We start from the raw sequence: 23784 nt of genomic DNA, 5'->3' as shown, positions 1-23784 counted from the left end.
AACTGTTTGTGAAGATGCGTAACGTTTTTTATACCTTATTGCGGATTCAGCATCACTGAAACGGGTCGGCCACGATAAACTTGGTGAGAAACTGAGCGTTGTGTTGTGTTATTATAAACCCCAGCTGATTTTCACGCCAGATGGACCATTGCGTTCAGCATCTGATTATGTTTATTTAAGGACTGTAATAATACGGCTCTTGTAGGTTCCGCTCCCCCATGTTTGCTGTCGAACTGTAGCCGAAACGTTAGGTGGAACGAACCATCCCCTTCCGCATGGTCTCTTGTTTTCGATTGTCGAACAAGCTGGACAAATGCCCTGCGGGATGGAGTTGTTCCGTAATGAAGTGGACAAGGGTTTATCTTCGCCTTCAATCTTCACAACTCACCCCTCTAACCCATTTCGGAATGTGTGGAAAGGTAGCCGGATGTACCGGCGGGTCAGAAGTTTAGGGGGCACTGACCACTTCAAACTGCGACTTACCCTAGTCCAGGCAAGACTTCAGATGAAGAGAGAAGTGACGCAATTCGTGTAAACGCCATCTGCCTTGCAGCACCTGGATGGTATGTAGCACTAAGATGAATGCTTGACAAAGCACAGTCGATCCGGATCAAGCACTTTCGTGTTCTGAGAGCGGTGCAGGTTTGTCCTTTAGGAAACTGACACAAGAAGCCTTCTCGTCCATCCTTTGACATTTGTGTCAAACATTCGTCCAAAGGTTTGTGTATAGGGTCTATTTGAATACAGACTTGCGGTCGATTGCCTACTGTTCAGTGATTTTTACGTTCGTTTTAACCAACTCAGATTTATGGGGAATCGAAGCATTTCAACCTATAGGCATTTCAACCCCAGGCACTCTGCTCAAAATACGGTCGTCCACGGACGAACACCTGGCCATCACCTAAGGTGCTCAACTTTCACGCTCTCGAAATATTCGTCAAAAGCTAATACATTTTATTTCCATAAAAATTGGGACTTTTTGCCACAGATCGCACGGTGAGCTGCCCGAAGCTGAAATACCTCTGAACAGAAACATTCATGGACAAAAATTCCATTGATTTATCCTTCAGCCCCAGACATTTCGGTCTGTGGAATAGTCCCTGTTCATTCCCTCTCGATTATTTTAGACCTAAGTCTCAATAAATCAAATAAACCGGCCATAAAACATTCAAAAAAACCGTCATATTACGCAATTCATGATGCGAATTCTGAAAGTCGGTGTTCCAGCAAATGAATACACCTTGTTGGAAGGTGGTTCTTTGAGAAAGACTAGGGTCTTCTGTAAATGAACGAGGCAAACCTCCGTTTACTTATCTGGTACTGTGACCTTATGCAGGAAAAATAGAACCTGTTTGAGAAGTGGTTAGGCTAAAACTAATTGATGATGTACCACTTAACTTGCTAAGAGCTTGGGGATTACACATAGAACTATTTAAAACAGGTTTAATTTATTCCCTTCATGGAATCGTGCAACCAAAGCCAACGATGGATTTTCTTATCTGTCTTGACAATGTCTTCGAGGACTGCACACAGGAATGACAGAAATATCTTCATCAGGCAGAATTTTCCCCATCGTATCTTTTTATTTGTTACCATGCACAACCCTTTCCCTAACGCCAATGACTGAACATAGTGTCAGATCAGACTAACCAAACCAACCATTACCGTAATCGTCGATAAAACCCGACCCTCCGTTCCGTCGTGTGTATTCAGTTCAAGTACCGCACCACCCTAATTTACTTCCCAAAACTGTTGGTTCTTCTAACAAGTTACGTGGTAAAAGAATCCAGGCACAATGGATGTCTGCATCCGGAACGTCAATGGGTGTAACGGTGATACTACTGATGAGAAAGGCATGCGAGTAGTATGTTTTCTTGTAAATTCGCTTTGCATCTCTTGAAAAGTGAGATCTATTGCGGAATTTGTGGAGTCGCTTTGAAGTCAAGTCCCCGAGTTTGGATACCCGAAATAAGCCCCCCAGTTTCAGGGGTAGCAGCCAAAATGCTTTATTTCACGCAATGCGGACGGACTGTAAAGAGTGGCAAAACAGGTGTAAGTTCCGGGTAGCTAAAGATCTCACAGGACGACTGCAGCTATCAAACTATAGTTCTACGAAAATAAGCCCCCCAGTTTCAGGGGTAGCAGCCAAAATGCTTTATTTCACGCAATCACCGCGGACTGTAAAGAGTGGCAAAACAGGTGTAAGTTCCGGGTAGCTAAAGATCTCACAGGACGACTGCAGCTATCAAACTATACACAGTTCTACGATTTGCAACCTGGAACGCGAGGACTATCCTGGCTAAGAACGGACAGCCAGGTTGAGAGATCAACGTTCTCGTTGACTTGACAAGCTACGGATGCTGGCCTTTAGAGTGAAACAACGAAAAAAGCCGACTTGAACAATGATGTCGAATTCGCAGTTGCAGAACACATGAATCAGACACGGGCGCCCAATCGACTCTGTCGATGTGTGGCGATGGGTGGTGATCACAAAAGGTATACGTGAAGCTGAAAGAAATACGCATCACTGCTTGGTGAGTGCTAAATTATGCATCGCAATGGTAGAATTGCCTCATCGCGCGAGCCCAGAGGAAACTCGTCCATTTTGGAGGTGAAAAGACTGAATAAAGAGGAGACTGCACCGAGGTGTTGCCAAGTTCTAATGTGGTGACTGGCGGATGACCAAATCCCAAACACTTTAGAAAGCCAATGGGCCCAAGTACGATCGAATTCAAGCTGCTGCTGTGTGCAGCACAGGCGGAGTAAGACAAGAACGGATGCGAGGTTGGTTCTGTGAGAATAACTCATCGACATCCACCTTGATTCAAGAGAAAACCTTTACATTTGTCAATCACTCCGTGGTCCATCAAACATAGAAGTCTGCAAGAAACTCAAACCCCAGGATGAAGCATCTGACTTCTCTGTGGAAAGCCAAAAAATGAATGGTGGACCGAACAAAGTGAAGAATCCCAATCGTACAGGGATCACTGGTGTCACTAAAATCCCTTTAGGAGAGTTAACAAAAATCTGTGGAGCGAGGTCAAATGTTCCCAGCTGATAGAAAGACTCTGGAAGCTTTGAAACTCCCTGCTCAGCACTGGTCACCTGAGCAAGACATGCTGATTTGAGCTAAATTCCCCATCTGTTCCAACATAAAGTGAAGACCTATTTGGATGACTTACCTACGGCCGCAGAACCACCAAGGGACGGCTTACACCATGAACTGTTCAGGCTGGGAGGGCCGACACTTCAGAACATACTTTTGCAGTTGAAATGCAGAATTTGGAGGATGGAAGACTTTCTGAACGATCCCAAGGATGCAGAAGTAGTGGAGTCGCCAGAAGACGGACATCTATCATAGAAATAATTATATTTACAGAATAGGAAAGACCATGTATCGTATCCTGCTCAATCAACCAGCGGGCAGGAAAGAAACGTTTCTATAGAGAAGTACGGATTTCGGGGTGATCGAAGTACGATGCAACTAACTTCTCCCACACGATAACTCCAAGAATAATCTCGTGAACAAACCGTTCTTTGGATTGTCTGTGCACCTTGCCGGAGCCTTCCACTGAATCAACAGGTTGGCAGTTTGGATTATCCTGCGAAAGTAAGCCTGTCCAAGCAAATTTATCAACCATATGAAAGCCTTACATAATTGGATGAAGACTCAGGTCTGGGACGTAACACCTACCTTGAACAAGCCCGAAACCGATACCAGAATGAATCAGGCCTGTGTTCTTGCCGCAGACTTCTTCAAGTCCTATTTGACAACCATCTGACTAAAAGTATTCTGTCGTTACAAAGTTGGCATACTAATTCACTAGCCGTTAGATGATTTTTTATTCGCTCCAAAACGCTTGCCAGCCGACACAATGCTAGACAAACCCAACATACGTATGCCGATGTTTGAAGACGACCGTGTCTTGGCTTCGTAGTCTGTAGCGAACAAGGCCTTTCAATTCGGGGGTGTCTCTTTTGGGCCTAAATACAAATATTTCTACACATGATCTACAAACCTGACAATTACTATTGAAGTAAACGCACGAATTTCGAAATCCAGCGCGCCCTCTAGTCGTCTTAAGAAATGTACCTTTGTCGGTTACCTGTGCATTGACACCAAGATTGCAGTGTATCGAGCTGTTTCACTGTCTTCGCCACTGAAAGGCGCTGTAACCTGTGAGAGTTCCCGAACGGATGTCCTTCCAGTGACTACACTAATGGATAGGTAGAATTCCGAACACAGAAGAGGCAAAGACTGTTGGAGTTGAACATGATCAACCAGTGACTACACTAATGGATAGGTAGAATCCCAAACATAGAAGAAACAAAGGCTGTTGGAGTTGAACATAAACAAGTGCCAAACTAGCTCTGTCAAGCTTGAAGCGAACGGCTAAAACTAGCATCCCAAAAGAACTTGTCTACAATAAAATGCAGAATGGAGTTTGGGAGTCGAGGAACTCAGGAATGCTGCTATTGAGTGTCTTCATATAAGTTGGGAACAACAATGACCTCAATTTTATGTCATGGGAAGACTTTGCAGTCGAATGAAATGCACGCAGAACGTATATCAGAGGAAACGTGAAAATCTTCCAGCCTCGACGCACTGTTATGCTGGAAAACAAGCAGATCATTAGAAAGGGATTGAATCTACCCAATGGTCCCTTGATAATGTGGACTTGCGCAATGAGCAGGGGCACGTGACTTGGCAGGATCAGCATTGCGGATCACCAGCACACGCAAAGGTTCACCTGATAAACGCAGTCAAATGAAACCGATGTTTGTTTTACTTCCTGTTGACTATCCGTTCGATATAACCACCCCAAGGATGACGGTGTTGAACACAGTTTTATTTGAATATCGCCAGATTACCAATCACCCTCTCGACTGTATTTTAATGGCTAGCTACCGGGAATACTTAAATGAGACTTTACTGCGGAGGTGTACTATTACTCTGCGACTTAAAGGAATTAATGAATGTCGCGAGTAATCATTGGTGGCACCGAGTGTTACGCCCTCATTTTAGACCGGCTAATGGCCTGTGGCGGGCCTGTGCATATTCTCCCGCTGAACCGGGGTTTACAATGGCGTCAGTGACGTGCATTCTACACTACATTCGGCTGCGCGCAAACCGTTTGTAAATTTTTAACAGTGAGCAGGTTTTCAGTGGTTTGACTACTGTCGGTCGACAAATCCGGTTCTGATGCCGTTAAAATGAAGGTGAAACAACGAATATTGATGATTAACTTTCGCCCGTTTCAACCCCAGAACGAAAATTCCGATTTTCAAAGGTCAATGACCACAAACACGTAGCGCCACAATTGAATAGATTTTCGGTTTGCTCACATTGTGACACGAACAAGGGAGTCCTAATTATTATATTAATGCTGCGGAGATGAAACGAAAATGGTTCCTTAGAAGGAACAATTACCATTTCAGTTGCCATTTCAGTTAACGATTTCCATTGTTTTCGCGAATATCCACCTATAAGATTCAGTCAAAGGTGGATGTTCATATCTACTAGTGTGTCCGATTATTTATAATTTACTTTTTTTGCTTGAATTCCTGAACGGTGGAACCCGTTTGCTTTTTTAAGTGGGAGCCACCCATCGTATATAAATCTTTACTCTTTAGCTCATAAGGAAGCTGTGTTAAAATGTCCAGGCCTAAACGGCCGTAGGTCAATACCGGGGTTTTTCGGTCTACGGATACTTAGACATACTGTGGTAGTCAGACTAATGTGATCTGGTTAAATGTTCGTTTACAAGTTAGCAACTCTGTGCCTTGCACCCGTAAAAGATAAAACCAGGTTTCTGTCATGGGCAGATGATTTTTTATAAAAGTACATGCTTGTCTGATCTTGGACCACAAGGAATTCACAGTGTTTCCCGGTTGAAAAAATCTTCAGTGGTCGTCCAAACTTCGAAGGATTTTACAGTGCTCGCTGTGCACATGTAGTTGCACCACACAAGTGTCTCTGAGGCGAGATTCTTTCTTTTCTTACCAATGTGTCTATGCGGTCGGGTTCTCCATTTGATTCGCCATCTTGATAATAACAGTATTTCTTCAGTGGCCGAAATCAACCATGCTGGGCTTATTCTGTCTTAAACCACATGGTTTACTGCGTGTTGCTGTGACAATAGCTCTCTGGTTGAGATGCGGTCACAACTATCAACAGCAGATTTTCCTACCTGTAGGTCATTAGGATAGGCCTGCTTAACCTTACGAGTTTAATTATGCCTTTTGGGTCACGTGACCTGGTCCTGATTGAATAAATAGTGCATGGCAATACCAAAGACTCAGGTGTCGTACAAGTGTTCGTCTGAAAAAGGACGACCTCACACAATCAGTGACACCGATTGTGGTTGGGTCCAGTTGATAAAGTCTGCCAAAATCGGCTAAAATCTGGTCGTGTCGACCTGGGCAAAATCAGCACGTTTTTGTACAGTTCCTCGTCTAACCCCAGCCTCTGAGATGCCCAATGGAAATACAAGAGAGGCAGAAGCAGGGTGTGATCTCGGGATTTGCAGTATTCATACTCGTTTGAACAGTCGTCCTCCTGTACTGGCGTCAGTACTCTGGTGAGTTCACACCAACAGGGGAAGCACTGGATTTGAGCTTCACTCCCATTTGAGATAATCAACGTAATTCATTTAAATGAACCTGCAAGTGGAAGCCACCTAATGGGTCATACCGACACAAGCATGTGTTGGACCTCCACATAACTTTGACCGTCGCGACCACGGTCAATACTACCGGGCTTTTACCACAGCGGGAATGGGTTTAACTGCTGCAATGGTGACTGGACGGAATAATTTAGAACGCCTCTTTCCGGGGAAGACGATAATGGCTATGGGCCTGGTGTGAGCTACTCATGCCTCAAGAAAGCAAAACAGAGGTAGAGTAAATGTTTTCTGAAGTCCGCAAGTGCAGCACTCCTATGACTGCAGAAAAAAGCTCTTGTCAGTTCACCATTGAGAATTGATTTTGTGAAGTAGAATAAATTACCAGATTTGTTACCAGACCTTGCCTAAACCTGACTCCTTTAATACCTCACCTTTGGTTATCATAAAAAAAACAGAGAGTGACAGAATAATGAATGCAAAAATTTACTTAGCTTTTCACACTCCACAACTATGCTTTGTATTCTCACCGGAGTCACCTATAGTTGACCATCTTCCGCTGTTAGACTATGGATCACAAGCCCGTTAGTAAAAATTTCTATTTACTGACTTTAAATCATGGAAATAAAATTGCACCACTTTTGAAATTCAAGCTTAAAACTTTGCTATTATTCGGACAGAAGTATCCGTGGGCCAAAATGATCAGAATATAACGTACTCACTAGGGTTATAGGGGAGCGAATGCTCCTGTACAACCTCCTTGTGAAGTCATTTATGTGAAACTATGAGCATGTAGTTTGCATCAATACTTCAACGGGATGAGACATTCCCGATGCGACAACCCGTTCCGAGATTTTTGTTTGTCTGATCATTCAGCCACAAACATCTGGTCATTTGGGCAGAAAAATGACTTGCTGTATAGGCTCTCCGGATCACTGAGTTAAACACTTGATGCATGTTCAGAATCTGAGTAGGACAACCAGACATCTGTTGTATGGAACGATCTCATAAGTAGCTACGCTCCACTAACCATTTCTTCGGAGTTCCTTGCTACCTAGTCATTCTGCACCATGGCTCACCCCTCCCACGCCTCGCTGCTGCTCGATGTGATAGTGACTCGGCTTTCGCGAATCACTGCATTCGAATGTGTCAATGCTGCCACCTGCTGACGTTACAAGCAAGCTTGTACGCTGGAACAAAAAACAACACATGTTGACTTCAAGCCATTTTTGTACAGCCTTCTGAAGGAGATTTCCAAGATGTCCAAATTCTCCATCATTTGGTCAAGCGTTTCTCGGGTAGCTGTTTGGGAGGAGACAGCTAACAAACTTTGGCTTTTGGGCAGCGGTTTGTAGCATATCGGGTTAGCAAAACAGCCCTTTGACCTTTCATCATACTGTTGTCTATCTTTGGAAGCACCACTCTGAATTAAACTGACACTTAACAGTTGAATACCAAAAGAAATCCAACATGAATGGACCGATGCATCAGCTTAGCTGTGTTAAGGAAGTGACAGACAAAAGGTCTATATGTCCATACATTCAATTTTTTACAACACGACCGGTGCTCCAGCTGAATCCTGTTCAGTAAACACTGATTTTTACAATGCACCAACTGACATCTGAACGGGACAAATAGTGCAATAGGAAAACATAATGCATAGAATGAAGATCTCGTTCTGCGAGTGAAGCCAGTCTATGCTGAAAAGCCGGGAAGCACTGTGCAGCTGTTTCATCCTCGTTGGAATTCGTCATCAGTGAGCATCGACGACGGTTGCGTTCGAACTGCTGGCTGGGAGGCCGCGGGTTCGAAACTCCCTGGAGTTCTGTACAGAACTTCATAGTGCTTCTCGGCCTTTCAGTATATAGTGGCTCCACTTACAGGACGAAATTTCCATTCGAATTTCTGAATTTGCTCACATTACCAATGAACGTATCATGTCCATTGTTTGACCATGTTGGATTCCGCTGATCACTTTATGGCAAATGGTTTTTGTTCGTCGCCTCGATATGATTTTATTAGTATTTTGGGTTACCATTTTTATCAGCTACATCGGACAGCGTAAACGGCTGTTTGTACAAACCGTCTGATTTATATTCATTATCACAAGAACTCGACTGAACAAAATCTTGCGACGAAGGATAGTATCTATTAAATTAATTTACGGAAAAGTTAACCTCGGTATAATTACTACTGACTGTTGGTCAACTATATCCAGTTAAATGAATTCAACATCATTTGAGAACTGTGATACGGTAGAAACAATCCCATTCCGCAATCAGGGCCTTTGTTTGTGGAACATAAGATTTAAGGGGAGCGAATCTAGTCCGATACTCAGGTTTTGGTTTTAGCCATGTGAGTTGGGGCTGCGCTAGAACATTTCAGTGTCACAGGTGATCGGTTGCAACACCGTTCGCCCAAACAAGTGTGCATTGATTTACAAATCCCATGAGGCATAACAAACTTATGAATAAGTACCCATAGCTCGTATATACCGAAAGTAAACGTGAATTAGGGCATTGCCGCTGCGGAAACGTCTTCATGCACGTCTCACATCATACTACTTTCTGAATAACTGTGTAACAAACTTATGAATAAGTACCCATAGCTTGTATATACCGAAAGTAAACATGAATTAGGGCATTGCCGCCGCGGAAACGTCTTCATGCACGTCTCACTTTCTGAATAACTGTAGAAATCCTTTCCTGTTTTACTTGCTGCTGTACCGGACAGAGAGTCATGATCAGATGGGCGGAACTCAGAATGTTAGGACTCACGGTGGTGCAGTACTTACTCCTAAAAATGCCAATAACAGACACTCATACTGGTCCTGAGGATGATGTAGTGCGTAAGACGATATTCTAACAAGGGCGTGAAAATCTTTTTCGGCAGCCGTTAGGTTTACTTCTATTTTACCGACCCGTGTACGATTTGACTTGTATATAGGTCTCCACCCAATGAATGCCCAACATTCTTTCGACTGCCCACTTTCGCTCTTTTAGGGCACAGTCTTGGTTCCTTTTGTCAAAAGACCATCAGTTTTGTGAACAGAACGTTAGCAAAACATCCTACAATTATTTTATAGGTGAGAAAAGCAGTCAGTCACAAGGTGATCACCACCTGTCGTGTCTTGATGTGTTTCGGTGAGTGAGGATAGTTTCATTCAGCTTTTGCTAAAGAAAGAAATGAGATCGGGTTGGTAGATAAAACCGTCAGCTACACAAATGGTTTTCATCTCACATATCGGTATATTGTGGATGCAAAGAGCTTCTCACTGTACTTCTGGAAGATTTCGTTGACACAGGATGAAAGTGGATCGTTAAGTTCCTTCCAAGGTATTCCAACAATGTGCAAAATCGGAAATATACAAAGCCTCCTCTTCTTTTGCTAAGTGGAAACTTTCCTTAAAAAAGAGGATTACTACATCAGGAAGCGCAAATGGAAGTACTTCTTGGGAGTAAGGCTGTTTGTAGGTCTTGATTCCCTTTTAAGCTAGTTTCCACTTCCTTAAAGTTACACCAGGATATATCCTAGGAAAGTTATGTTTGGATTGCCTTGAGGGTCAAATAAACAAAAAGGGACGAAAGCACCAGATTTAGTTGCGGAACGCACCACCTTCGACAGTTCGTGATCGATTTCGCCCTTCTTGGCGTACATAAAATAGGTGGAGGCCCAATTTGCTATCAGTCTGACGTTTTAGTTGACGTTCTATTGGACCCAGTAGGCGAAATACACCAAGTTGCACACAACAAACTTAACTGACGGAAACTCGCAGACTGTGCACACTGGATGGGCCTCGAGAAGTTAAATCGGTGGTAGATTATCAAAAGGATGTCAGCAACCATCTGATGTGTGCTTTCCTTAAAGGGAAATATAGTGCAATATATAATAATACAGTACATTTAGTTGGATAATATCTCAAACCGGAGATTCAGCCGGAACCTATCGTTAACATCAGAGTTATTTACTAGTTTTGCGAGTTTTTGTCTTAGAAAAATCGAAGAGCCGCTTTCAGATGGCCGTGTCACTGGTTTATGGCTTACAAGGAAGACGAATTGATATAGGTTATTTGCAATTTGTCTGATTTGGAGAAACCCCTTTTTAGATTCGATAGTTGCCATTGCCTACAACAAGGTGGGGTTCACCATTGTGAAAAAGTGAGCAGCTTGGGCCGGAAGCTGAGCTCATTACTGGATGAATCCAAAAGCGAACTATCATACTGAACGCCCACCAGTCAACTAAGCTACGATTGACCAAGCTGATCCGTACCTTGGTGTCTGTATGCCACCCTGATGGGACAGGAATGTTCCAGAACATAAGTTACTCTGACCAGGAAAGTAGTGTGGTGAGACTCTTGAAAAAATATTACTATAACAGGCTGGGTGACCGCATTCATATTGGATCAAGCTCAACGGATATGCAAACTACGGATTCTAGAAGGATTCACAATGAACCGGGCGGTTACATATAAAATCTATGCTCAGTTTAACTGTAACTTACCTATAAACGGAATCAGTTTGTTCACTTCAGGCTGAGTATTCCTGGGACAATCAAAAGAGTTTAAAAATTCGCTCACTGTGAAGCTCGTTATGGCGGACCGGCGTTCAACTGTCCAGATGTTCAGGCGGTCGCTTAGTGGATACAGTTATGGAAGGTGTAAAAACTAACGACCTCAGTTGTTCTAGCTGCGGTGAGATACTCAGCTGCTGAGTTGCTACTCTATCTGTTCGTATCCAATGTGTACCAAGATCACAGCTCATATAGTAGATTTCATCTCACGGGGGCAGTGTACACGGGAAGTATTATTTGAACGGGCATTCTGGGAAATTGTGGAACAAAAACCTACAATTAGTTCTCCATTATTTTCGTCAAAAAGCGTGAGACTTGAGTGAAAAAGGACCATCATAGAAACTACAGTTTTGGTTTAAACAAACGAAGAAATAGGATATGCCAATAACTTGACCAGACTCCAAGAATATTGACCTAATGTGCTTTAGGGGCCAACCGAATTGACGTTTTTTCAATCAGAAGAAATCCGGGGCGTTAATGTGCGTTAATGTCAAAAAATTCGTCTGTGCGTAAGAAGTTTTATGACATTTTGGTGAACCCAGTTAGATGTACATCCGGCGAACGATAACAGAAATCCTATTTTAGTATATTTGCCGATACTATTTTGCATCCTGTAAAATCACGGATTGGATTGGAAATGTGAATGTTTCATAGAGTTCAAGATGCACAAATTAGTGGCCGATATTTTGCTGTGTGAAATCAGTAGACCTTCAAATTGATGATGAAGTGTACGAAAACAAATCCAACTAAGCCAATCTGAAGTGAAGGGGATTCGTCAAAGCTTGCTCTCCCAAAGGATATATACTAAAATTGGATTTAAAAGTAAATTTTAAATAAGTCTAGCTTTTCGCATTCCGAGTTTTTTTTACCGGTGAATTCAACTTCCTTGCAAAGCCCTGTCCATTTTATCCAATAACACACAGTAGCTCTCTGTAACTCCTTGCCGTGATAGTTTCGTCTTCTTTCAAGTGTATTGCGATGGTTTTGAGATGGTAGAATTTCTGGTGAAGTTTATGTGCAGTCAAATGGACAAAGAGTGGATTTTAGACGGACTTGAATAACGCCTTCAGTAGAACCAGTATGCTTATTAATAGCCTTTTTATATATTGAATTCGTGAAACATGACGTGGAATTTTAAAAGGGAGGGTTGGAATATAGGAAGAGCATAAACAAGCTGCGGATAAGATAGGACCAGATCTCTCTCTCCTTACAGTGGAAAGAAAATATTTTTGGCAATATCCCGACTTTGTGTGTACATTTCATTATAGAAGCGATTGTCCTCTCATCTCGACAATTTGCAGGTTGCTTGTAGTTTGAATGAAATCAAATACGATGTCCCGTGAGATTCCAACCGGGAAGAACAAAAGTAACGGCCTGGGAAGTAGCGTTTTTTGGGAGGGCTAACAGTTTAATCGCTGTGGCTGATTTGCACATTTACTTGGGTGTGCTATGGAAAAGGTATTTTTGCAGAGGACCTTGTGACAGACTGACGTTCAGCATTTTGAAAAGAAGACTTAGTACCAACAAACATTCTCACATCTGATGTCAACCCAAACCCATATATGAACTTAGGAAATGTCGAAAGCATCGAGTAGTGCAGAAAAACTGTTGAAGAAAGATGTTTTCCGGAAGTCCTTGGAGAATGAGAACTGATACCGGTCATAGCAGCTGCATAAAATGACAAATTCTGGTACACATTTCAACCAATAAAAATGCTGGCCTCATCCTACTTTGAACATAATCGTACTTTTACTTGAACTCGAAATATAGAATGCCCATATTTTTTTAATGCGATGCACAATTCACCTATTAGAACATTTACATGCAACCTGATTTCATTTCGTCGCCCAGTTGGTGGGTTCAAAAAATTCATTAGGTGCAGGGGAATTCTCGGTAATGCTACCACCGAAGCTTGATGGGCACAGGATTAACCTGGTTTAGACAAATGGCCGTTCGCCAAGGACACTCATTTTCCTTTTCAACTACTTAGTTTTGCTCAGTAGCAATGCTGTCAATCTTTGGCACCCTCAGAAATGTCAACCCTATTGGGAGGCGGTTGAATAGTTAACGCACACATTGCCACATGGTAGCATTGAATTGGCACGGTCGGTCGGCAGAAGTATGGGACCCTGTACAGATTTTAACAAATTCTCACGTTAAACAAGGACGACGAATCTAGATTTCCAAACCGGTGGACTGAAGAAAGATAAATGTTGATTACTGCTAACAAAATTATGTCTGAAGGTCCCTAAGCTCCTATTCAAGTTAAAAGTTTGTAGTTCTGCCTCTGAAGTCAACGGGATTCGTTGATAGGTATGGGGTGTGTTTTAAATTAATTTCTTAAGTGTCTGGTGATTATATCGCCATCATCGCCATCATCACCAACACCACCAACATCGTAATCATCATCAACATCATCATCATCATTCCTAGAGTTTCTCGGATGAGGAGCTTACCGGTGGCACATTTATGAAGACCTCTTCTTAAGCAACCTTAAAAGTAAACGAAAGAAATGTGGATATACCCGAAGAATACTCTTCCAAATGCTAATTCGAGTTCCACGGGAGACTCACCTCAATCCCAGCTGGGCCTCTTGTTTGTGATGCTGTTCACCTGAAGGGACTACGATATTTTGAATGCTGTACTAACTAAAAAATGGGTCTGCTTGGTGCAACACATTTGGTTGAAGGACATCATGAGGCAGAGATTCAGCTGGGATTCAAGCAAGTCTTCTGTGAAGGCCCAAGTGATTTGAAAATGGGTGTGATCGTCGAATTTCGTGTAAGTGGAGTTCAGGTAGAGTATAAGGTTGACGGAACCGCGGCGGCTGCACCTACCTGATGCGCCCTAAACCGGTTGTAGATTGGCAAAAAAATTTCAGCAACCTTATGCAATTTATTGCGATATTCCGAATGTTGTATCAATTAGAACGTTAGACAGCTTGGTGTGACGCATTTCGTTGAAGAAACCCGTAGTAAACGAAAGATTTGGCTGGATTCAGATGAGTGAGTCTCCCGTTAAAACCAAACTCATGTCCAAATGAGAGGGCATTCAAAGGGTGGATGTGCTTTACAAACTTTAAATGGCGCAACACGCTTCCCGTTTGAGTCTGATTGGCTTTGTTGGTGGTGCTGAGTGTATCTGCGTCTGAAGCTGAGTGCACACTTTGGCTACGCAGTAAGCTTCGAGAACGCTCAGAACAGTGTTGGCGTCTGGCCATGCTGACTGCAAACTTAAATTCACTGACGTCCCAACTTACGCTTTTCTTAAAAGCCGACTTCCTTCTGTGAGGTATTCGGACATACCAGTAACTAGTGAGGGCTTGTTCATAATTTGGGCATTCAGACAAAACCAGGAGGCATCTTATTCCAGAATTCATTTTTGTATCTGTATTACTTTCATGAACAATTAGTAGTTAAAAGATTGCTCAAAATTACTACTCGAACCGAGCAAATGACCAATTCAAATTGTTTTCATGGACTTTTTGACGAGAAAGCTGAAACACGAGATGCACATCGTGACTCACAACGTTTTGAATGTGATCTAATTTTGACAGTTGATTTAACAGCTTGCACAAGGACCTCAGGTATAGCATCATGTTGTTCTTGTTTATGGTACCACTGATTATGTGGGTAAAATGTTCTCTTGCCTAAGATTTACTTTTTGGATTTACGCACTTGTCTGGTGTGTATTGGGCATACCAATATAGCTTCCTATCCCTCTGACTGTCGCCAATAAAAGATGTGGATTCAAAATATTATTACTATATTATATTATTACAGCACAGGAATAAAAACGCAGGTACGTCCACTTGACATACGTGGGCCACCTCAGAATCCCAGTTCTTTCATTACACTAGAAGAGCTCTCTCTTCACAGCGGGGATCACAACCTTTGTCTTACTCACCCGGATGGTCACGTACTAACTTCTTCCTTTCCTTGGGCACTAGTGACTTAATAAATGCACCACAGGGATGGCAGAATGTCAGCATGGGACTCGATCCGCACAAGATATAAAAGCATGATTTTTCTCACAATTTTTGAGCGTAAAGTTATTTCAGCCAACGCTTGGTGTGGATTTTTCTCGTTGTCGGCATTCTTTGTTGCTTCCCTTGCTTACAGACGCTTACTGGACGCACAGCGCGCGCGAACCTGCCCACAGCTAGTTTAAAACGATGGAATATTTATCAGTATGCTTCCTTTAACAATTTCACACTTCATTTGGTTTATCTTGCCACTCCTCCAGAAAATCCGAACTCAAAGTTTGGATCGATTTAGAAAAGAACTCAATTTGCGATCACTAATATTTATGATATACAAGCTCCTGTAGTTTCCAAGGTTTCATTTTGCAGAACACTAAGGACGGTTGGTTTCAGACACCAATCTTTCATTATGTTTGTGACTTTCACCTAGTGTATGCCGTATAAGTCAATCACGGCGAAGAAAAATGTTTATTCGATAAGGTACCCACATCAGTTGCGCTTTACCTTTCGGCCATTCAGCAACTTAAAATATTGTGAACCCCGGACCAGTTTGGACAAGGCGATGGAAACAACAATGCTTACAAATTTTCAGTCTTCTGTCTATTTAGAATTATTTAAATTCGCCTGTGAACTCAGATTTTATGCGTTTTTCTCATTAGATGATGTGAACTCAGATTTTATGCGTTTTTCTCCATTAGATGAACACTGAGCGGCTGTACGTAAAATCTTAACTGGAGATATGAACCGGCGTTCGCACAAATCTTTGAAAGTAATACTGTTAACTCGAGTGAATTTTCCGGTCAAAGTTCTGCAGCTAGGACAACCTTAATTATTACAAAAAAGAACCCGAAGAGATTCCGCAGAATTTCTAATCATTGCTCTTCGTCCGTCGACACTATCTTAATTTACATGTTGGCCAAATTCGGTTTCCAAACACAAAACAAGACTGATGTCAATTAGGGCATTCTGTCCTCCTAATGGGCTTTAAAAAGTGCGAAACTGAGAAGGACTGCTCGGGAGTTTTCTTCTTTAAGCCTATACATGACGGCACAGCACTCAGTGAATGATGCTCTTTCTTTCCTTCCAGGTAGTAATTCATGTCTTGATTCAAGCATGGAGGACGTTCTTTATGTAAGGCCTTATCAAGCAGAATAGCAGAAATATCCCTTCTCTGATTCGGGACACAGGTTTTTAAGAATTGTGTGCGCCATTGGTCAATTCAACGTACAACACCATGCAGTGACTTGAAAATGTTCTGTCTGGTTTTGGCGCTATATTACGGTTTGATTACAATGAAAGGAACTGCAGACTGTGGAATGGCTGAAGCGGCATAGCCGGCTGAGTATACACAGTGTACCAACAAATTACAGCTATTTCCGATTACATCAATTAGTTCAAAACCTCTTGGAGAGAACGAAGTCATCTTCATCGGACCTCCTCAGGATAAAATCAACAAAAATTCTACAATATGTTGCACGCTGGAACCAATAAAAATGCCAGGTTTCGAACTGCCTGGCTCCCTGCTTACTGCGATCTCAAAAGCACAATTAAATTCGGTCACATTATGAAGTTGGCCATGTTATGAAGAGCCTGAACTAATACAGTTTTAGTGCAGTCGCAGTGGTAACAGGGTCATTAGATTGAGAGACAGTAAATTAAGTTATTCCTTGCTCATTTTATCTGGATTGGGCAAGTGGAAAGCCTGACTACTGCGCAATATACTCACAATTCCTATCAGCCACTAGTGACCGTACGGTATGGTGTTCACCTCCTAACTGAAGAGTCATGATGTCGAATCTGTCTAGAAGTTCATAAGACGATGGTCTCCGCGAGGGTGTAACAATGGTACAGTGATTATTTTCGCCCTTAGGCGTAGTCCTTTTATAACCGAAGAAAATTTGAGGAAACTTTGGCAACTTTACTCAAATTAATAGCTCTGTAGTGCCCCAAGTTTCACTGCACACACGAATTTGGTAGGGGTCATTAACACCTTTGAAGTATGGGCCACATGAGCGAAAAATGACAAAAAAGGAACGGGGAACATCGGTCATCGTGTGTGTATGTGTATGCGTCTATGGTGCGCATATGTGCTTACATGGGTATATGTGTGAATGTTCGTGTATCTTCTCTGCAGGTAGGACGAAGACAGAACGAATTCGTTACTCGTATGTATGGAATCTACTCAGATTAGTATAAGAGTAGTGGGTCTATATGTGTTGGGTCTTGGTGCGGGAGACTCCTTTAAATGCCTATCAGATTGCATAACTGTACAGTAGTGCGGTCAGGGGTCAGCATCAATGATCGTCTGATTGTGCTCGGGTATTTGAAGTTTAAAACAGAAATGGAAGTAGTTTGAAATGATCTCCGTTTTCAGATTCTAGGCACAACTAGAACCCTCTTGTTTACAGCGTGCCAGGCTCAGGACATCTTGGGGCCAATTCGAACTTGTGTCTGTCGGTATATTGTGACCAACTACGTTTTCAGATTCTAGGCACAACTAGAACCTTCTTGTTTACAGCGTGCTAGGTTCAGGACATCTTGGGGCCAATTTGAACTTGTGTCTGTCGGCATATTGTGACCAACTGAGTGGGGACTTGAGGAGGTTGAACGGACGTAATCCGAAGTGACTGCCTGGTGCCCTGCAGGACAAGAAGAGGCTGATCGATTTGAAGGACTTGCCGCTGAATGTGGCCTGGAGGAGGTGTGAGACTCGTTAGAATTAGGCGAACTGTAAGACTCCACAGTACAGAGTGTACTGGAAGTCTTTTGCATCTTCGTCATCTGATGCGCTGATTCTTGCTGAGGACTATGGGCCCTTCCCAAGGCCGGACAAAGTAACACTGGTGATGCGTTTGAAAGTGACAAGTTCTCTGCATTTGTTGGCGATGGGGTGCAGTCAGAGCTAGAGGTAGCTATGTCCGCTTCAGGCTGCGAACGCGACGAGTTGGGTTGTTGTTCTGGGGATTCGGTAGACTTTCCCATGTTGCGTAGGCTCGATAGTCCTGATCTACTCAGATCATCAGCCTCTTGTTGTTCTAACGAGGTATCTGATTTGCTGCTTTTGTTGTGGAATGGGTAGTCAAAATCAGATTGAGGTGTCAAATTAGAAAGAGCTGAATAGATGTTGGGAGGTAGAAAGTAAGGGTGCTGAGTGCTACCTATTGTGGGTATTGATGGGGTGTCTGATGTGGGAGGAAACATGAACGGAAATAGGTGGAAAATATTCGGAGACAAGTTTGGAGGACACAGTGGAGGGAAGTTTCCACTTAGTGATGATGGATGTTGTTGCCGTTCAAGTGAAAGTTTATCTTGAAGCGAGGGAGATGATCTGACAATGGAGATGGGATGAAGTTTGTCTCTGGTTTCAAAGACCCCCTCTCTATTCAGATCATACGGGTCATTGTGAGACTGTTCAGACGACATCATGGACAACAAAATGGGCTGTATTGGCTCACGTGTGGGCTTCAAACCCAACAAGCGTGGTATTCTTGAAAGAAGTTGGGATCCAGCTGCGTTGGTCTTAAACCAAGTGCGGTTCTGCTCCCAACCTGGATCTGGGCACAAGTAAAACGGTTCTGAGACGCCGCGGGCCTCTGGTGGTCGAAGATTCGCATACAATTCAAAGAGCTCTACGCAGTTGAATGGAAGTGGTTGACGCTTTGCCGCTCCTGTACAGCTTAAAGTCTGCGCGGAGCTGGAAGATCGACAGGTTACATCCGCACCCTTACTGCCGCCATAGCCTCGACAATATCGAACTTCAGCCGACTCAAACAGAGGAGTGAACTTAATTGCTTTAGCGCCTGCATCATCTGTAATTAATTGAAATTGACCCCAGACCAAGTTGCGGTGTCTCTGAGTTCCACCAATGTTGAATTGTGTTCGGTTGATTAGCCACAAGCTATTCAGAATTGCCTGTGACAAGGAAGTCAAAAGGAATATTGAGTGAGAGCGGTTAAGCGTATGGAAATATTCATTGGTCCAAGGAGAAGGTTGAGACTGAAAGGTTAACTGAAGGAAGAAAGAAATATGTATAACCTGATGATGACTGAATTGGTGTCACTTGAGAGGATGTCAGTGGACAAATATTCCTTCTTGAAAAATTTTCAGTATGCACTAATCAAACGTACAAGTACAACTAACGAGCACTGCAACCCATTAGTGAAACATGCTGACAAAAGTAGTGACATATGCAACTCTCAATACCAAGTCTCACGTGTCATAGGTCGTTTAGGAGAAAAATGAAAAATAAAACAGGGGACTGTGATAAATTCGTAAAAAGTGTGGATTCGTACACTGTGTGTCAGAAGAAGCTCTCTGTCTTGATCAATAAAACAGTTTTGATTCCAAACGGGGCTAGATAGCCGTTTCTAGTACACTTCGGACTCTTAAGTATTTTTAGTGTACACAGTACCCTGTGGCTGTAGCGGGAAAGTATACCTTGTAGATTAATATATGACGTAGAGTGATCAATACTGGGGGAGGTGTCAGCTGGTCAGTCCGTGAGTTGAAAAACACGCAAGTAAAAATCTCTCGACTGGGCCAGTAGGCGCGCCGTAAGGGCTTGAACAGGGCTTGTGAAATCTTCGAGTAAATAGTTGCGTCAACCGTTTCTTAAGGCAGCTCAAAAGACCATGGATGACTCTGTGGCTTTTCAGTTAGCAATTCGAGCAAGCACGCCAAAAGAACTAGAAGTAAAGACATTCGTCTTTGAATGAGTCGAGCTTATTTTGATCAGAACCATCCAACCTATTCTGTCAGCCATAATGTGCCACGGGTTGGCCACATGATCTTGTCCAGTGTCATTTCCAGGGCACGGATTTTTAGATCAACCATAATTGCAGGCACGCATGCCATTGGGCTGGAGTTCAGCTTTTAACCCCTACTGCATTCTCCATCCTCACGAAGGCTATGTATACAGAGCGTCTAGTCTAGATAGAAGTGACCGTTTTTCGTCTACGCGTCTGCTTGTACTTCACCATGTGGGCCATGTTATCCTCATGGTGACCTGCAATTGCCTACTCTGGTCTCAAAGGATCTGAAGCGATCTTAGGAAAAAAACAACGTCCCAATGTCTGTTTCAGGGCAAATCTGCTCCCCCGAGCGGAAACACTTTGGTCTTGCAATGCATCTATCAATATTTCTCGGACTTTGCCATAATTCTGTGTTACCAAGATATTCCATCAGATTTAGGTTGCATGTGGTGTGCCTGCCTTTTTGTAGCGAGTTGGATTTTCCAGCATTTTTGTAAGTGCCGGTGAAATGAGGCGTACATTTTGCGGGATCATTGCAATTTATGTTTCACGGCTCCATCATCCTTGCCAAAACAACAGGTATAAGTGCAAGGACATCAATCAAGAAGGATACCAGAAACTGTTTCAATTCGATCAATGTAATACCTTGACATGTGTTTCAGTATGGATAAATTCGCACTTTGATGATGCCTTTGGAAACAGAAATTAATGGACAAGAATCACAGTTGAACCATAACGCCAGTGGGCTGGAAAATTCATCCATTTATGAGGTGCTGTCAGGTTGTCTTTTAACCAAACAACTGTGAGAATCTTCCAAATCGAAAGAAATCATTGGTAACGAATAATAGCACAGTTTTACGCCTGAAACCATCAAAACTCACCTGTGGGTTATCTTTTCCAAGTAGTCCAGCTTGTATGAGACCAACTGGGGTAAATGATTTGCCACTGGATATCCTTTTTGCCAAACTTGGCTGCGTCCCAGCCAGTATTTCTACTGTGGCGTCCAATGGTCGTTTTCCAGCAACGCTAACACCACCGACACCTACAGTGGATGGGTAACTTCCAATTGTAGACCCCCCACTCGATCGACTGAGTGCACGTAGCTCATTCAGTCGTTGGTTGAGTACAGTCCGCGTCCCTGTGAATGCCGTACCTTTGAGTACTGAATGAGGATAGCCGTGGTGCTGAAGAAGAAAGCGGTTGGTGATAAGCTTCATATAAATAAGGGCGACGTTTTTCAATTTGATTATTGAAATTTCAACCCTGGATAACCCCGACGACAGGCTTTGTTATGCCCCCCTCCCCCTACAATTGCAAATTCCGTACCTCTTACTAACCGACATATTCCTCTGAGTTGGATTTCAGCCTAGTCTCACGTCAAGACCAGAATAACCTGCACATGACTTTTGTGGCAAAAATGTGACGTTCAAGTAGGTACCGCGTTTGTTGGAGATTCAGGGACTAGGCTCCAAGAAGAATAAAACCGATATGAGGTTGTAACAGAGCGTCAACCAAATTTATCAGTGGTACTGAAACCAGTCCAATTATCTTACTGCATTCAGGATACCGATAAAATATGATATTGATATCCTCGGTCCACATCTGCAGACCGGTTCGCTGCCCTTTCCAAGACGGATTTTCTATTCGGACAGTTTTTAGAATTGGGTAGACCTCTGTTCAGCTTATTTTACTGGATACTTTTGTAAGCTTCCACATTTAGAACTACATTTTTGTGCTTGTTTTTGTGAACTATACACATGAAAGTTAAATATGAACAAAGGAGACACTTGCCTTTACTGAAGCACACATCATCTGACTGTTTCAAAACATGTCTGACGTTCTCCTAGTACAAAAGGTAGTTGATTAGGTGGATTGGCTATAGCATCAAACGGATAAGCGTTTCCACGTAGCTGAACCACTACTTATTCGAAAAAGACTTAAAAGCCTTAGTGAAGTTCAGTAGAAATGCAAATTTGTGGCCTGTTCAGGCTTCACAGCCCCTTAGTTTCAAAGCTGGTGAACTGAGAGTTTATAAAACAAAAACACTTGCTCTCCCTTCTGCAGTGCACAACTTTATTCGTGGTACACTGCGCAACAACCAGGCCTGTACACATGCAACCCAACCTGTAACGTTTATCTACCGATAGCTCTCTGTAAAATAGGTAACTTTCATTTTTCGTCGGTTTTAAGGTTAACTGTGGTTCCTCGATAAAAAACTCCCGCCTGTGGATCTCCACCTACATGAATCCAGGTCCCACGTGCATTACCATTTGACTAGTAAGTTGAATAATATCATCAAGGACTGGATATTTTCGTTCAGTGTGCTCTTCGCTCCCTAAAGGGACCACCGCCTTGTGGGAATCAAGAAGTGACAAAACTTCGTATGTCAATCTTTTTCTGTTCAACTTCGCTGAAACGGGATTTTCAAACGTCCGATTCTGTCTCATTGGTTATTTTGGCGTGCGTCACTGGAGCCTACTAATGAGTTCCACGGCTGAACACACCACCGGTAGGTGTGACTACAAAACTAGTGCATAGCGCCATGAGAGATGAATTGTTCGCTGACGGCCTTTTTAGTTGTCCCGTTTGGTATAGCAGGTACGGAAAAGTAAAACTGAGTCTGCCCTCTGAAAGAAAGACGTACTGGTCCTTTTCACCTTGGTAATATTATTTGGAAACTGTCACTTCACTCTCCCAGGAGCAAACTGGCAATTGTTTGGCGGAATAAAAAGGGGAAAGTATTCTTGGGACATTGTTCTATTGTAGGGATTTTAGAAATATTGGACAGTATGCGTCAGTAAGACTTGTTAACTGGCCAACCATAGCGACGTCAGAAATGAATAGGCTGGAGTTAGAAAATGTGCAGTCGCAAATTTTGTTCTTGAATGTTACTCAACCCGGAAGGGTCTAGTTTTTCCAGTTGTTGCGTGGTTAATCAAATGGGACTTCTGCTGCTACTATCGATGACTAAGAAGCTTGTCTGAGATTTTTCCAGAATTCATGCGAACAACTTGCTAACCAAGCCCGAATATTCTATCTAAAAGTGATTTGTACAAACAAGACGGACACTCAGAAGGGATAACAACACTGAGTTCCAGAAAGATTGAAAAAACGTTTTGAATAGTCACTGAAAAATGTTATGGCTCTAGATGACGAAATCGCTTTCAGGCTGTTTGTTTTCGAGGGGACCGACAGCCGTTAGACAAATCTTAAACTCATTCTATTCACGTATCGAGAATTCATTTATGATGCTGGACCTTATACCTACGTTAAAACTGTATTCTATTTGTTTGTTTGTTTTTTGCCGTATGCCTTTAACAACATTTCAACCGTAAATAATGTTCTCATTTTTGTTGGGAGGTGCCCTTTTTCACGGACCATGCCAGTAGGTAACTCGGAGTCTATTAGGGTTACTCTGGGATTATATTGTAGGATGCAGTTGTTGAATCTAACTTCATAGGGTTTTTTTCAAAATATTACTTCCATCCAAGTGGCTACTATTATGAGGTATATGGTGTATTGCAGATCTATCCATGTGACCTAACGTTGACCAATTCAATCTGTCCACCTGTTGTTCACATTGTTGACGACTGTCCCGAAAGTAAGTATATAACTAGTGTAAATGCCAGGGCATAAAAACACTGGTCAAGACCATTAGAGAGATGTAGCAGAAGAACATTGTCACCATCTTGATACATTTGTGTGTAGAGTGCAGACATAATATATGCCTAATTGTGGGTGAACAAGTTGTACGAGTGAAAGCCAAGTTCACGTAATAACACCCGACCTATGTGGGTCTGTGTAGGAAGGACAGGAACAAAAAGGCATGGGAGTATTGTTCAGGAAACGTGGTCTGCCA

General features: G+C 42.7%; 2 protein-coding genes across 2 annotated transcripts in view; both read right to left on the bottom strand.

Annotated features, from left to right (window-relative positions):
• The window catches only part of T265_00047 (hypothetical protein), a gene marked incomplete at both ends in the record, with an annotated part of 54213 nt that extends 39801 nt beyond the window's left edge, over positions 1 to 14412 (bottom strand). The window contains 3 exons of the mRNA XM_009163704.1: positions 11124 to 11164; positions 13766 to 13831; positions 14270 to 14412. Coding sequence (XP_009161968.1) covers positions 11124 to 11164; positions 13766 to 13831; positions 14270 to 14412 — 250 coding nt within the window. The remainder of the gene's footprint in view (positions 1 to 11123; positions 11165 to 13765; positions 13832 to 14269) is intronic.
• A 3249-nt stretch (positions 14413 to 17661) lies between these two features.
• Positions 17662 to 23784, bottom strand: part of T265_00046 (hypothetical protein) — a gene marked incomplete at both ends in the record, with an annotated part of 88648 nt that continues 82525 nt past the window's right edge. The window contains 2 exons of the mRNA XM_009163703.1: positions 17662 to 19086; positions 20807 to 21136. Of these exons, the coding sequence (XP_009161967.1) occupies positions 17662 to 19086; positions 20807 to 21136 (1755 nt within the window). The remainder of the gene's footprint in view (positions 19087 to 20806; positions 21137 to 23784) is intronic.

This window comes from Opisthorchis viverrini, assembly GCF_000715545.1.
Source record: "Opisthorchis viverrini unplaced genomic scaffold opera_v5_1, whole genome shotgun sequence".
Taxonomy (NCBI): Eukaryota; Metazoa; Platyhelminthes; class Trematoda; order Opisthorchiida; family Opisthorchiidae; genus Opisthorchis; species Opisthorchis viverrini.
Note: the sequence above shows the minus strand (reverse complement) of the source record. Positions and strands in the feature narration are given on the sequence as shown.